Here is a 16538-nt window from a genome sequence, read left to right on the forward strand (position 1 = left end):
GTACGAACGATAGAGATGGACATTTTTTTTCTTTTTAGTGTTGCAAAGTCCCCTGGGCCCCAAGAGTCGAGCTGAGCTTTTTGCATCTCAAGTCATTACTACATGTCAAATTCTACAGTGCCACCTCTGGAGTTCTCTTTACATCTGGGCAAACACATGGACAGCACGAGTCAGCACCTCTCAGCCAGGTCAGTCAGCAATGTACAAGTTGGAATGGAATCCAGCCCCCTGCACTGTGCTACATTGGCTTGATGAAGCTAACAGGCATTCAAAAGTGTTTATTCCAATGGACAATAGTTCTTGCACCAAGAAGCAGCAAGGTGAGGTAGGAAGGGTCTATTGGGCAGGTGGGCAAGAGCAGAAGTGCAGTTTGAGACTCTTTCCAGGCTTACGAAATCTGCTTTACAATCATCATAGAGATTTCTTTCCTCCTAGCTTCTTCCCCAAAAAGCAGTGCTAGGACAAGCCACCTGCCCTGAGCCATGCATGTATTTAACTAGATCTTCCCTATCCTGAAGCACCACCAGCTAATGTCAAGCTAAAGCCAATGCCCCACTTGGGTTCTAGGAAAAAGCAGTGAGTTCAAGTGCAGCTACTTACACTGATGCATTAGCCATGCCTAACCTAAATGCAAAAGCTTTGCTTTAGGCCAGGTTCCTACTAAGGATTTTTGCTATGATCACAGGGTTGGCTACCAGTGTGACTTCTTTTGTTTCTGTACCAGTGAAAGCAGGGCAGCTTATCCTGATGTTCCTGAGGTCTGTATTTGAGCCTTGCCCTGGGCAGCTGGACATGATACTGGCTGCACCACCGCCTTGTGTGCCCGTGGCTATAGAAACTGGTGTGCCTTAACCATGCTACAACAGTATCTTTCTTTTGTCTCACAAGCCACATTTATAAGAGGTGGCTTGCACTCTGAAAAGACTGAAAGCCTCCATGGTGGAGTAAAATCAGGTCCAGTCCAACTCTCATGGGCAACTTCTGCTGGATAGCATCAAACAAGTGTTTGAGCAGTGAGCTGAACACCTGAGCAGCATCAGTCACGAGAGCCACTGCTGCTGTTCCCGCTGCCTTTCTGAACCGAATCCCAGTTGTGGTCTGGAACAGGGAGTTGCCGCAAGCTGAAATGAGATGCTGCTGTTTGTAAAGCAGAGCTGTCTGACGGAGCTGCACTGTCAGCTTCGGCCTGGGGCTGACAGATTTCTCCTCCTTGTAGCAGGGAAGCTCCTGAGCTCCCCCCTCCTCTGTGCCGATTCCTGTGCATCACATACTCAAGAACTGTCCTTTAAATGCCTTGTGAGCGTAATGGTCCTCTCTGGTCCTGGTACCCCATGCAGGTGACGGGAGAAGCTGCCACCCCCCTGCCAAACACAGCTAAAGAGCCAAGAGATTTCATCGTGTTTTATTTAGTAAAATGTTAAAATAAATAAATACAAATTGATCAGATGCTCTGTATCCCCTCCCTCCCCAACTTTAATTTGCTAAAATCTAAACACAGTTGTACCAAAACTGAAACCACAAGGGACTTGAAGGCTACAGAGAGAAGGCAGCAAAGAGACTGCAGGTCACTATGAGCATCAGGCTAAAAAAAATAGAGATATTTAAAAAATCCAAACCAGCTCACGAGTCAGTATCCGCATCACGCGAGTCTGTGAAAACAAAGTGGTACCATTCATAAAGGGTATTTTACACCAAGGCCTGCAATGATATGAGATTCTCAGGAAATGGAGGCAGCACAAGAGACACTAGGTTGGTCTGGCACGAATGTCAAAGGGAAAAGAGATGGGGAGACAGTAGATGCTATTGCCATGTTCAGTTCTTTGTTCCTGTGCATGAATGAGTACAGCACAAATGGCTGTGGAAAACTATTAAACTAAAGACAAAACCTGCCACCTTACCTACAGGTGCCCCCAAGTACCAGACCCACTGCCTGTACTGGGGAGACAAGCTGCTGCTGCTGCTACTTCACACTCACGCACATTTCCCCTGAAGCAGCTAGTCATGAGAACACCTCAGTCCTGCCACAGGCTTATGGATTGATGGAGCCACTGCTTTGTTGCTGTTTTTTTAGGGTTTTGGTTTTGTTTTTTTTTAACAGAAGCTGATGATCCATCAAGAATGCCACTTTCTTGTGTCTTATCTAGAACCCAGTTCACAAAGCCTTTCCCTGTTCTCCAGTTACCAGGAACTGGATCCCAGGCAGTTCACAGGTAGAGCCAATGAAGGCAGGGGACCAAAGCCACAGGAGGTGGGAATCGGTATTAAACACATTTAAAAGAATTTGGAGGAGCCAGAGGATCAGGGCAGGGTACAGTCTTTAGCCATAGCTTGTTAGCTCAACTATGACCCAGGACTCAATTTTCATTCTGCAGTTGTGTGGTAACTCTTGTGTGGGTCCCAGCACAGCACCTGCTGGACTGGTGTCCACATCTGCAAGTCTAGCAAGACAGAATTGGCACTAATCTTACATTTTATTGGCATGTGAAACAGAGATCAAAGACTGCTTTGAGTTTCTCCCTCGACCTTACTAAGGTCCTGTTATATAAGTGGCAAAAGACATTGGTAAAGGGAAGAGCTTAAAGATGACAGCTAGTAATCCCCCACAAGACATGGTACTACTTCAAAACTCATAATCTGCTGCCTGGCATTGCCTAGCTCTCTCCTACAGTATTCCATCCCCTGCTACCATGCAAGTACAGCTCTTGCCAGTTATTCCTTCCTCTCGGCCCCCAGGCTTTGTCTTCACTGACACACAAGACAGGTTTTGCTACAGCAAGGTAAGGACTGTACATTTGTTTTCTGACTGTAAGTAGGCAGTGAGGCAGGGCACGCACGTACACCCAGGCAGGATCTTGCCTAGTCGACCTCACTGAGCAGTTACACTGCTTTGCCTCCACCAGGACATTACAGTAGGTGGCTAAGACCCAGGAGTTATCTTGAATAAACATGCACACTTTTTTTTGGTCAATGAAGCCACTGTGTGGAGCGGAGGAGGAATCTCCAGCTGGGCGGAACTAGCGTGTTCAGACTGGGAAGCTGGCTCTTATCTGAGGAGCTGCTTGGTAGTAAAATCTCCCTAAGGGGCCCTGGCTGCCTGTCGCATAAGAAAGTGGGAATGACTAAGAGGCAAAGCGTATTTTGAAAGGGAAGAGCTGATGTGAGACACTACTCTCAGCCTTAGAGTCAGGTGCTATTTTTATGCCAACAATAATTAAAATGAGGAACCATGTGAAACTATGTTTAGAAATTACAGACTAGCAAGTGGTAACATGCGGCCTTCTGCTCTGTTCAGCTCTGACTGCCAATGTGCTTACTTTCTTAGCGCGCACAGTGCTAGGTGCCCAAGGTATGAAAAAAAACACAGCTCACAATGTGACAACTGTCAGCCCTTTTTAAGAGATTTAGGGGAGCTGAAGCTGGCAGGAGGGGTGTTGGTGGCAGTGGCCTTTTCCAAAGAATCATTGCTCTTTGGGTCCCTTAGTCTGAAACACCTGGATTGTTGACTTGTAGAGGGTGGGTCCTTGCAGCTTCCATGGCTGTAACTGGCACTGTAGGTACTCAGTGCTTCAGGAAACAAACAAACAAAAAAACCCCAGGGCCTTGCTGTAAAGTTGGGTGCTCCAAATTGAAGGTAACTCTTGACAATTTTGATAAGGAGATTTACCCAGGATCACAAAGGGACCAGTATCAGAGCTGGGATCACAACTCAGGAATTCCTCAGTCCCAGCCTCATCTAAAATGAAGATCTAAAGTCTCTTCAGGCTCAGAGCAGCAATTTATTCTTCATTTCTTTTCTAGCAAAATTGCTAAAGGGAGCCTTCAGAAAGCTGCTGGACAAAGGGTCTGGAAGTGGCTGAGTTTACACTGACTGCACTGTAAAAAATAATGATAAAAAAAACAAAAAACACAAAGCATATCTCTAAATGATAACCATGCTACCAACCAGCAACAGGCTGACAGCACTTAGTATTTGGGCCCAGCGAGCAGCCTTCCCTGCCTCTTGTCCACTTGGCAATGGAAATCAGACCCTTACTACTTTTAACAAAGCGGACCCAGGCAAGTGGCTTTTTCACTTCTGAAACATCTGATGCAACTGGACACTGCACAACTAGCCAACAGGGAAGAGGCTGTTCTCACCCACCCCTGCACACTGAATTGGAAAAAGGGCAGCTCCCCCCATACCTGGTGCTGACTGGCTGCCGCTCCATCCAGATGGCAGCCATCAGAAGACTCTAGCAATGGCTCCACCCTTGAAGCTGTTCTCCAAACTAGCCTTCTGAAGGGCCCTTTCAAAAGGCTTGCTTAGATAAAGCAACTATGCCTCAATCTAACTTGAGCAATGACATTACCCCAGTGCAAACATCCCTAAAATAGCCACACCATAAGGAAATGGGGGGAACTATATAGCTGAACACAGTTGTTCAAAAACAGGTTTTGGCACAGAACTGCCAGGTGAGGCATCCAGACTGCAGCAGCCTCAAGCAGACGTGCAAACAGACAGGTAGAGAGCTTGTTTCCTTTAGCACTACTGGTTCCATAAGTTCTGCTGAGCATGGTGCTGTTTGTGTAGAGATGCAAAACACCCAAATATTAATAAAAGCTAGTTTTGGCTAAATGAAGCACCATAACTCCTTGGCAGACTGAACAACAGGTTGCTCCCAGAAGTTTACTAACAGACTTCTGTTCAGTTTGGGAGCTGTGTGGACTCTGTCCTGATCAACTCTGGAGGAGGCCAGCTTCAGGACTCATTCACAGATGAGATGATCTTTGCAGTGCAGGTGCTCTCAGGCAGCTTGCAGACAAGTTTACTCACGTGACTGATAACAGACACTAAAATTACTTTAAAACAGACCTGTTCCTGGCTTCTGGGGACATGTATTCACCCTAAACTTAACTATCTGGGACAGGGGCCTGTCATTTTTATTCACCAATAAATACCATACCCACCACTGCACTAATTCTTCCAGCCATTTGTACAAGGCACAAGAATAGTTAGCCCTCCTCCCTAACTTTATGATGAGAATGAACAATACAGGCCCTTGTCAGAGAGAAATGACTTGGGCTATGAGTGGTGGGGACAGAGATAGGAAGGGTTTGGGGCCTGCTTCCTCTCCCACAAACAATCACTTCATCCCCGCTGATGGAGCGTGCAAAGGAAGGGAGAACTGCATAGGATTTCTAAAGTATCCTGGCCTTTCATAGATGTATTTCAGGAGGAACAAGCCTCTAGGGAGGGCAGGCAGGAGGATGGTAGCTTGGGGATCAAGTCTAAAGCCCCTGCTTCTTCCTAATGCTACATGATTCTCTCAGCTTCCCTGGGTCAGGTGCAGCTTATTAACAGCCTGGATTCAGGGCAGTGTGTTGCTGCAGAGATTGGGTCCAACCTCCCTGTTGCTGCAGTCCTTAAGAGACCTTGTGCCATGTGACTAAGGAAACTGAGGAGTGCATCCATGAGTGCCAGTAAAGCCTGTGAATGCCCTTTGCTGGCCTGGCCTGGCCTGGCCGAGCCTGAGATTCCTTGATAATGCCAAGCCTAGCAGGTAAACGGGGAAACTTGTCCTTCCTTTCTTTCTGGCCTGAAAAAGGTGCCTCTGTGGGTTCTCTTCTCTGCATCAGAAGCTGGGAGTAAACTTAGCAATACGTCCTCTGTGGCAACCCAGCCAGATTGAATTTGTCATGGATCTACAAAGCTGGTTAACGGAATAGAAATGATGTTCTGCTCATCAGGACCAGCGGAGGTGAAGATAGGATGGACGGAGTTTTATGGCATACATGACTAGGAAGAGCAGCATAATTGCTGGAAAATCTTCTACAGACAAACAACAGGACAGAACAGGAACCCGCTCAGGCTGGGCTGCTGAGGGGGTTGTTTGGTGTGCTCTGTGCATGGCTGTGTGGGCTAAGAGGAGAGAAGAGGTGGCAAGTGGTTGTTTGAAAATGTTTCTGGTGCAGGAACACCCTGGATCCACAGCTCTTATGGCTCCTCCTGCTCTCTTGATAGTGCAGGCATGCCTGATTTGTTAGTAAACCACGTGAGGTGCCATAAGTTGAGTCTTACCAAACCTATCCTCATCTAGTTCCTGAAAGGTGCTGAAGGAGACCCAGTTTTATGGTTCACTCAGATGTCAGCCAGAGCCCTTGCCTTGCCCTGACTGAAGCTGTGGATGGACTTGGCAAACAAAATGCTTACTGGCAGGTGCAACAAAACATCCCAACCTCCATTCAGGAAAGCTGTGGCCCAAAAGTGGGTCATAGAGTTTTCCCAGGCTGGAAGTTGAGGAGGCTAGCTAAGTCTGGACCAGGCACAACGCCGAGAAAAAACAGTTAATTTCTGCTTTGACATTGGAATGCTCCATTTTTTTTCAAGTGCATTTGCTTTTCAAAAATGTATTAAGTTAGCGCTGAGAAAGCAAAAGAGGCAGGACGCAGCTTGGCTGGGAGAGAACACTTGCACTGCAAATTCACTGATGAAGTCTCTCTGCCTCAGGGTTCCAAGAAAATGTCCATGTTTATTTCACATATTCCTCAAGTTTCTGTTGCTTCCTGGCATGACATGGAAATTCACCCTAGGCTTTTTCGGCTGCTTGCCACACCTCCAGGGCTGAATTTGCAACAGGCCATGGAAGAGGATGTTCTGAAGTTGAGAAGTCATGTTTAGCATTCACAACTCTAGCCAGCTTGGCAATGAATTTGCTTTCTGACACCCTGTCACTTTCAATTGATACATTAATCACCATCAATAACACAACTGATAGAACTGCCTGTAAAATCACCAGCCTTTCATTTCTAGGGTGGCAGGTTCAAATTCTTATTCTTGCCATTAGAAATGTGTTTACAATTATGGACAAATGAGCTTCTGGTCTTTCTTAGGTAACAAAAGGATCCTTTTCACCAGGATTTCTCACATGCAAACTACTGTGTTATTCTGCCACTGATAATTGCCAGCTAGTTGCAATGTATTCAAAAGAACATATAAGCTGCCTATCCTGCCCAGCAATAGTCCCTTTACATACGGCCTGGTGAACTGCCTGTGTTTTGTATAACCCTGCACACATTTCTAGTCTAAACATCTAAACACAAGACTAATTATTCTAGCCAGGTCTTATAATTTCACTTTCATTGACAACTGCATCGTCAAGCTATTGGGAGAGACTGCAAAGTGAGGGAAAGCCTACTTCTGCAATTGAGTTATTCTGTTTCTGAACCATGGAGAAAGGCAGCAATATCTAGAGCCCTGAATGTTGGGCTGGGAGTCAGGAACCTGTGTGATACCAGCTCGCTCTGTGGCTTCACTTCCTTGTAAATTAAAATGGGGATAAGTCAATGCCCACTCCCTGCAGTACTACCAGAACTAGTTAAGACCTGCACAGTGCTTTAGAAGTACAAAGTGCTAAGTGCTGAGAACTGTAACTTGCCACTCAGCCTTGGTTAAATGGAATTCAGCACTAGGGAGATTTCAACACATGAGTCTGTACTGAGCACAAGAAAAAGCAGTAGATATTAGTGCCAGCTTGAGCTTAAAAGCTAACTCTCGAACAGTTTTAACTTCTCCATTGTTAGAAGACCCTTTTGAGCAGTTTGAAAATACATTTTCTTTCCTATTTAACAATTCCCTTTCTTCCCATTGTTCCTGATTGGGCAGACATGTCTCTTGTTTACTTATGACTGTGTAGGAAGCATCACTGCCAATGTCAGCACAGCTCTCAGAATGGTACATCTCTATTAACTGATGTTGCTGCAGTCTGTAGGAGAGTCTGTATACAACAAAGGATCAGAGAGGGAAAAGATCCCCTCACCAGCATCAAAAACTTCAAGTTACGATCATTTCTTAAAGGTCAGAGTAGAATTTAAAAGCAGGTTTTTGTAGCCAGGGGGAATTTTCACAACAAAAAACGTTAACAAAAAGTGGAATTTAGGCCAAACCAGGTTGAAAGGATATATTTAGACTCTAGAGATGAACAGATGCCTTGGGAAAGGGGAAGTGGGTACACTGACACATCCTGGGTGATGTGCTATATTTAGAAGCGAGCAAAGTCAACATCAAATTCCACCATCAGCCCTTTCCTGTAATGGGCATAGAAGAAATCAAAATAGTTCTCAGCTTTTTCACTATCTGGGGTCACAAAGTATGTGTAATAGTCCAAACTGCACTAAGAAGATAACACTGAATGGGGGGAATGTGAGAATTGCAAAGACAGCTAAGGCCAGCATCTGTTTACTCTGGAATCCTGTCTCTGATAGTGAACAGTACCAGAGACTTCAGAAGCAGGAGCTAGAAACACCACTATGGCTAATAACAGAATAACTTGTCCACGGGGAAGTTTCTTCCTGACCCTGGGCAGTTGGTTGCTGGACTAAATCCAAAAGCAAGACTGCTTTTATTTCTAGCACATTTTCTCTCATTATCTCTCTAAATACTTAATCCTTTTTAAATTTCACTAAGCTCCTGGTTCCAAGGATGTCCTGTAGAAATTAATTCCATGGGTTAACTGTGTTGTTACATGCAAAAAGCATATTTCCTACAGTCAGTTTTAAATGCATTTGATACCTGCCTTCTTGCTCTAGCTACTCCTGCTAACCAATACCTACCTGCATCTTACCTGCCTTCAAAACAGAATTCAGGCAACTGAAGATAAAGTCCATTTTATCACAGGGCCAGCCAAAAAGAGCACACAACGAACCCTCTCCCAGACCTACAGACAAGTGTAAGTAAGAACTGAGGATCAACCCCTGGGTTCAGAGCTGAAAAAAGTGCATGTTCACTTCACTGAGAAAGAGGGAAGGGCCCTTGAAAGACAGAGGAGTGAAGGAAACCACTCCAAGAATCCCACAAAGGCATATATGTGAGATGTGGCAGCAAAGAGACTCTCAGGCTATGTAGGTTTGGGGAATTCACTGTTTTGCTCTGAACAAAGCAGGCAGACTGCATCAATGAAAAGCTCTTCATTATTTCATTACCACCAGCAGCAGAGCAGCCCTGCCCAACCACTAAGCATTCACACCACTCACCACCACACAAGGAGTTCTGCCTGGGCTCACATGTTACAGACCCAACCCTGCTCCCCTGGGTATTGCCAATGACTTCAGAGAAACAGGGTTTGTCCCAACACATCTATATGCATTTGTGAAACTGGGTAGCTACAGGACACACTTGCTGAATGGCCAGGATCAGCACTCTCAACTGATACAATCCCTGTGACAACAGCGCTCACAAGGCAAGTTCCACTATCCACAGTCGCACCATAATATGAAAGACAAAGACTGGTGAAATAAGAGGATATAACAAAAGGAGATTTCAGGACTAACAAATCCACTGTCTTTCATCCCCAGGCTCTAATCAGTCCATATTTATGCATTACAAAAACATAAAGGCTTTAACAATCGTGCTGCCAATGCTTTTCTCTGGGCTACTAACACATAAAAGAATGGGGAGATGCCATACTGGCAGAGACAAGCCTCACAGCTCCTCCAGATGGAGGCAAGGTCCAGCATTTTAGAATTTGATTCTGCTTAGAGTCCAGCCAGTGGCATGGATGAGATTGTCTATGGAAACCTGTCCCGCTGGATTTTAAAACACAAACATAAAGCAGAATGTCATCAGAATAAGCAAAGTCTGTGTTAAAAAATTCTAAGTACACAGCATTTTCTCCAGTTCTGACACCTTTTTAATAGAAATCACTTGTTTAGGAAACAAATAGCACTTTTGTAATTTTTACAATGTTTCTTACCTTGATCTTATTTTAAGTAACACTAGGAAGACCTCAATATCTTTTATTTTCCTTTTTAATTTAAAAAAGTTGTTTTTTTTCCCCCAGATACAAAGATTTTGCCCTTGCATAAAAAAACAGTGCCCAAAACGATGACACAAGGACTCACGACGACTCACTGTATCTCACTGACACTATTACTTCTAATCTATACCATGCAAGGCCCCATCTACCTCTTTAATTAGACTGTCAGCCTGAAAAACAGCTTTTCTATTCCTTATTTAGTTCTTGTTACCAAAAGAAAGAGAAAGGAAATGAAAGAAAAGGACATTTCTCTGTTCAGTTCACACATCTGGGTCGTGTGCTACTTTGTTCAGGATACTTTTGTTTTTATAAATATAGAAAAGTGTTGGAACCTCATTTTCAAGTAACATCTCAGACACACATCTTCCCTTGGGACACCCCCTTTCCGATGCTGTAAGTTGACTGGTTGGCCTTCTCATTTCCACACCCAGCAAAGGCTTTCTGGTTCACCTCAAGGACCCAAACCAAACCAATTCTGCAATGCATTTCATTTGTCTAATGTGAAGAAACAGGATCAACCTGAAGCTGCCAGAACAGTAAATCCCCAGCCGGCACACATGCTGGTTACTCAGTGAAAAATCCATCCCCATTCCTTTAGTACATCTCCTGTCTAAACAATAGTAAATACTGTTTATTTGATAGACTCGTCCCCTCTGGGCACTGGGATTTATTAATTTATATTTCTGGTTTTTGGTTTAATAGTATTGAGAGTTTAGAAACAGGAAAAGCCCACAGGCTCTTTGGACTTGTTTGTTCCCTAGCTAAACAAACGGTTCTGCAAATAAGGATTTGAAACCTGCTCTCCTCCCTCATCCCTGCTCCTCACCCCAAACAAAAATAAAACAAACCTATAGTGGCTGTGGAGGCTGCTGCAGGCACACACTGGTGTAAAATATAGAGAGTAAATATATTATTTCACTTGGCATGGTGCTGGCAAAGAACCCCCAGCTGGCACTATTCATGTAACATGATCCAAACTTTGCATGTACACACAGAATAAGAAGGATCAATTGGCAAACTCCGGTGCCGCCTGGCACAAGCATCTTCACGCTCTCTCTGGAACAAAGAACTAAAGAATTCTGCACTTTCCAGAAGAAATCCAGTTTTGCTTCTCTAGAGTTTCGTTATTTTGCTCCTCCTCCTCGCCGCCACCTCCCTTGGCTCCTTCTTACTTTACTGTGTTATTTAGTCTCATCGCCCTTGTTACAGTTCACCATGCAGCTCTGGGAAGGGGAAGGGGCTGGGGTGGAGGTGGCAGCAATAGCATTGTTAGTGGAGTCCATGCCATTGGAGACGGCTACTGAATTGACCTCAGAGTTTATGGGTTTTGAAAGGTCGATACCCTGGATGAGGCGGATCAGCTGTTTTACCTTCTCCAAGGAGCTGTGCATCTCCTTCTGTTTTGCAAGGATGGTATTCTTCATTTCCATGCATTTCTGCAGCAAATTAGAACAACAAGAAGCTCAACCATTATATGCATAAAGGTATCTAGTGGAACTGAAGACGGTAAAGAAAGGAATTCAAAGGATCACAATCCGGATAATAATCCAAGAAAGAACTGTACCTGTAAATTCACTTTCCCAGTTTTGAGGAGGACCAGCCTCAAAACTGCACACACAGATGAATCAGTATTTACCAAGAGAGGAATTAAACTGCTTGTAGGCAACTAACTACCAGTTACTCTACCCCTGTTTGTGTCACCTCCCTTGTAGTTTCGGGAATTAGCAGAACTGGCTTCATCCCTTTGTGTCTATTCTGAAGGGGATCCTGGGGATACCTTCCACTGCAAGGTTTTGTTATTTTCTTTTCAGATTGTATTTCTGAAATGTCCTTACCTCGGCTCTGCAAACGGAGATGTCCTGTATGAGCCGACTTTGCTGACAGCGTGTGGGTCCAACTAGTGAGATAAGCCTTTGCTTCTGCACACAGCTTAGCCTGTTTTGGCAGAAACATCACCCCCACTTCCCCCCCAATAAATACAAAAGGTGACTTGAAGAGAAAGAGACAGACCCCTCTTCACTTTAAAATTATATTTTGTGGTCATTTTCCATTATGAACTTCAGAAAACCAAATAGCTCATCAAAAGATAAGAGTCAAGACAAGTTAGCTTAAAAAAAAAAAAAAAAAAAAACACACTTGCTTAATGTTCCAGGAGCAAAATACTGCTGACATCTATGGCTGAAACTCTCAAGAAGAAAAAGGATAAGGCAATATTGTTATATCTATAACATGCAGGTTGCAGAGACTGCAACCTCCTTAAAGTTTCAAAGCCTTTTGTCTGCCACTGCTCTTCAAACCCTCTTGGTCCCAGTCCAGTTTCTAACTATGGATGACAGCGTCATAGAACCCCAGCTATATAATTGGTTCTAATTGGTCCTTTGCTGGCAGTTCAGTGAGGCAGTAGATGACGAATGATCCATGAAGAATGAATTGTCCTCACCCACAGACAGTCCCTCTAGTCAAGAGCAGAGGAATTTGGGTGAGTGGGGACTACATGTGTGCACATCCTTGGAGTATTTACATCACTGTTATTCATACCATGCCATGCCTCCAGAGCAGTTAGTGCCACTTACCACCAGTATGACATTTTCTTTTTTAAAAGAAGGCATGTAGCCTTTTCATATACCACATATTATTTATTTGATTTATTCTATTGTACTCATCAGCAAAAGGACTTTAGACATGGGACGCCTTACAAACCTTATAAACATTTTCCTTAGCCAGAAAATAGAAGAGGCAAAGGTACACTATATCAACTTTTCCGAACATTAGAACATTGCAACATATTGTTGCAAACATTCGCTATTGAGAAGAATTTAGCATTTATAATTCCATACCATTTTAAATGGGGCTCACATTTGCAGCAATGACTTAGGGGCCTAATTTGTGTATTGTGGTGATAAACAAAGATCTGCTAATATATAGATTACAGCTACTGTTACAAACCAAGATAGAATGGCAAGATATAATTATTATATATGGAGATACCACATATTTACCTAACTGAAACTATCTTGGGAACTTGCCAAAAACCTGCAGGCCAAATCTGTGAGTAAATGGAGTACACTACAGTCACTTTCATCTTGGAAATGGTGGTGCCATGCACCAATGGTTTAGGTCCCACCAATGAAGCCTAGCTATTCAAATTAAAATGAAACCAATAGTCTCCACAGGTTGCTCCTCCAGCTTATCAACTGCTCCTAGTAAAGTTTACTATGCATCTACTATGTAAAACTAGCCCACGCAACATACATCTCATCCAGCATGGCAAAGTGAGTTCACAGTTTCTGTCCTTCACACTTCCCAAAGCTCTAAAGAGCAGGGAAAAGAGCAAAGTTCAGTAGAAACTTACTCAATTCTCACTGACTCTACTGGAAGTTGGATCAGGCTCACACTTCGTGTTCAGGCTTGCTCTTTGTAGTCCTTTCATTCTAGCATCATGTAAGCAGGCAGGACACAAGTGTAAGGTTACATGGGAGAGCAATACTTACTGTTATAGAATTGCTGAGCTGTTTAACCTTCTGCTCTAGTTGTTCTCTTTCCTGTTTTAAATCTGAGCTCCACTTAAGTAGCTTCTGTTTCTCCTCTTCTTTTGCTGCAAAAGGGAGTATTAATCCTCTCAGTGATGAATATTTAAAGGGTCCCTTGTATGCCCTGCAGATGGAGTTTCTAAGCTCCTTTACACAATGGGTATACCAGTGGTAAGAGTCATCTGACAACTAGCACGTTGGATAATACCTGAAAATGCACCTGCCTAAGTGAAGAGTCATACAAGGCTTTCATAAAATACAGAGGGTACCTTTTTCACTTATTATGTGGCTTTTCAAGGGTTTATTCTCCTTTATTTCTTCTTGAAAAGCAAGTATTACCTGACCCTATTACCTGAATAATGTTTTCCAAAATCAAAAGCAAAGCATAAGCATTCTCCTCTGTTTTCCTACCTGCTTTGTATGCAATATATGAATGAACAATTGCTAAAGTCCCTGGCCATGGGATTGCTTCTTCTTTCTTTAGCATCTGAAAGAAAAAAGTGTAAGCATGGTTTACTGCTGGGGGAGAGAGAGAAGATAAAGTTTTTCTTGGATGTTGTCAGACAACTCTGTTAACATGCTCTGTGAGCCTATTTCAAGATTTATAAGAGAAAATTATTCACATCTGTGCTATAGCTCCCACAAAGATCTGTTTATCACAGATGTCACCATTTTATTGAATTCCCTCATACAAAGATAGCCAACTAGTGAAACTTAAAGAAGCATGAAAAGGCAACGTACCTAACTCAAACTTGCCAGGAGACAGGGGTGTGATTTTATGGTCCAGACAAACTACTGATCTAGATCATTCTTGGAGAAAGCCTCCAATGGTTAGAGCAGTCTCCATACTACATGTCTAAATGTCAGACTTATCTGACACATAACACACAATACTATCCTGTCTCCAACCAGTCTCAGAAGCACCTTACTACCATCGCTAAACCCTCCTCAGAAGGGTAAGCACCATTCTTGTCTAGGCTCCTCCCTAAATTACCTTATTCAAAGAGGATGAAAATGTTGGGTCTTCTTGATAGCAAATCAGAAGTATGACCTCAAGGACTTGAGGCCTCAGTCACTCCAAAGTTAAATGTCTGAGACATTTTATTTTTTTTCTTTACTTTTGGTGACCCGTCAGTTGAATATAACAAAGAAGTGGGCAATAAAGGCAAGTAAGGATGGTAAATGGAGCAAGATTTTTCCTCAAGTTACTTCCAATTACTTGTTTTTCGCTGAGCAGTGTAACATGCACATGAAAATGGCAGACTTCTTTCTTATGATATCATCTGGTTTACAGAGGGTCACATGGACTACCACAATATTATCCTAAATCAGACGGAACGGTGATAGCTTTTAGTTGCTGGCTTAACAGCAATCCATCTGTGATTTTGGAAGTTCCAAAGTACTCCTGATGTGATTATAGATGAAATATTAAAATATAATCTATTCATCTTAACCTATGAGTATTTCTAGAAGGATTTTATGAGAAAAAGTCCAAATCTTTTATCTAAAGGCATTATATTAGCATCACTAAAGAGAACAGGAACAACAGCTCCTCTGATGTTTGAGTCATACAAGGAAAGCAGTGGCTTAATATTTTCTCTATGAAAGGTAGGTTTGTTCAAATACCCTATTTATTTTGAACAAAGAACCATCACCTTTATAAGAAATTAAGAGTGGAAAGCTATAGGAAAAGCCCTAGGGGGTCACAGAGAACCTTTCCCAAAAGTTTGTATCCTTTGCCCCAGAAAAGCAGAGTTGTAATACAAGGGTAACAAAAAAAAGACCCTGAGTCTGGAAGCACAAAAACAAGACTTAAAAGGATTAGTATTCATGAGCTTTCTCACAGTGGCAATTTGACCAAATTCACACAATCCTAATTACAGATCAAATAGATTTGCTCAATGTCAGGCTGTCCTGATCTAGCCAAGCCAAATTGATCAGGTTATTTTCTTTAGCCCAGAGAAATCTTTGTAGCGCACTGTATGTAACTCTGTCTGTCAAACAATACCTGGTCTTGACATTTGGGACAGATCCACATGCCCTTGGGAATGGTTTTCAGAGGTGGGTCCAGACAGTCCAGGTGATACACACGTGAACATGTGTCACACATCAGCAACTGCCCACTTTTCCTGCAAACACTGCAAAAATCCTCATGGATATCGCCCTATAAAATGAAGGGGGAGGGAGGGAGGGAGAGAGAAGGCAAAATGTGAACTTTGACCTTTGACATCTTCATCTTAGTTGAACATAAACTCTTCAGCACAATCTATTGCTAAGTGGATTCTGAATGGCCAAGCCCTTTTTCAGGAATGAAACAGGAACACCAGTGAGGATGTCAGAAATGTGATTTCCTCTGCCATCTCCAGGTCATATTGAATGCTTGTTTCTAGTAACAACTGCTAGGCCATCATCCATATAAGTTAAGAAAACTTTCAAATATTTTTGATGGCACTAACAAGAAGCACACTTGGACCATCTACTCTTTGGATGCAAGCACAGATCCATCGTGGTAAAGTACAAATGAGGCTGCCTTTTGTTCACTATCTTTCGTCAGGAACCCACATGTGGCTAGTAAAAGAATTTAGACCACACATGACACCCCTTCAAACTGTTATACTTAAAGCAAAAGGTATTCTGGTTTATAAATGAAAAAAATGGACCAAATTTATCTTTGAAGGTATGAACAACCTACCAGAGGGCAAAAGGGGATGGAGCTTTATTGCACAGCAGGAGATGTACAGTAATTCCCTGTGTGCATACACGTTTCCCACTGTAGATGAAAGCTAAACTGCAATAACTTAGCCCTCTTTCACTTACTTAAGTTTTTACCTACTTATTGTAGGGTAAGATCATGCAGTTCTCTCAGAGAAGCTGACATCTGATAGTACCTCATGCCCTTTTACTTCATGGTAAACTGTTCAATATCCTGAGAAAATTCCTTTCACTTCACTGAAGTTACTGCACATTACACCAGGAAAGCTGTGGCTCAGCAATAGGTCTATCTATTATGAGTAATGCTTTCTGCTTCATCATCAACCTAGGGCATGGGACATAATGAGGAAACTGAAAAATACCAAGAAGGAAAATGCTTACCATCCACCCACAGATTTAAGTATTTTTATGAACAGGGGAGAACTTATATTAAGTCTCCCTTTAAAAAAATGTGTTTAGTTGTTTTTTCATCATCAGAGGCACTTTCTTTCCCCAATATTAACGC

The 16538-nt window shown here is 43.0% G+C and overlaps 2 protein-coding genes across 20 annotated transcripts in view; one reads left to right on the plus strand and one right to left on the minus strand.

Annotated features, from left to right (window-relative positions):
* The window catches only part of LARGE2 (LARGE xylosyl- and glucuronyltransferase 2), an 87723-nt gene that overhangs the window by 46573 nt on the left and 24612 nt on the right, over positions 1 to 16538 (plus strand). The window contains exon 16 of one of the 2 annotated variants that reach the window (XM_059722787.1): positions 39 to 1441. The exons of the other annotated variant lie outside the window; for it this stretch is intronic. Coding sequence (XP_059578770.1) covers positions 39 to 75 — 37 coding nt within the window. The 3' untranslated portion in view covers positions 76 to 1441. Of the gene's footprint in view, positions 1 to 38; positions 1442 to 16538 lie in introns of those variants that run through there. 2 annotated transcript variants of the gene reach the window in all.
* PHF21A (PHD finger protein 21A) overlaps positions 1387 to 16538 on the minus strand; it is a 237721-nt gene continuing 222569 nt past the window's right edge. For 17 of the 18 annotated variants that reach the window (XM_059722793.1, XM_059722791.1, XM_059722795.1 and 14 more), the window contains 4 exons: positions 15330 to 15485; positions 13733 to 13808; positions 13283 to 13386; positions 1387 to 11227 (listed from right to left, as the gene is read on the minus strand). In XM_059722793.1, the coding sequence (XP_059578776.1) occupies positions 10973 to 11227; positions 13283 to 13386; positions 13733 to 13808; positions 15330 to 15485 (591 nt within the window). In that variant the 3' untranslated portion in view covers positions 1387 to 10972. The remainder of the gene's footprint in view (positions 11228 to 13282; positions 13387 to 13732; positions 13809 to 15329; positions 15486 to 16538) is intronic. The other variant, XM_059722803.1, reaches the window with a different exon arrangement.

This window comes from Alligator mississippiensis, chromosome 2 (assembly GCF_030867095.1).
Source record: "Alligator mississippiensis isolate rAllMis1 chromosome 2, rAllMis1, whole genome shotgun sequence".
NCBI lineage: Eukaryota > Metazoa > Chordata > Crocodylia > Alligatoridae > Alligator > Alligator mississippiensis.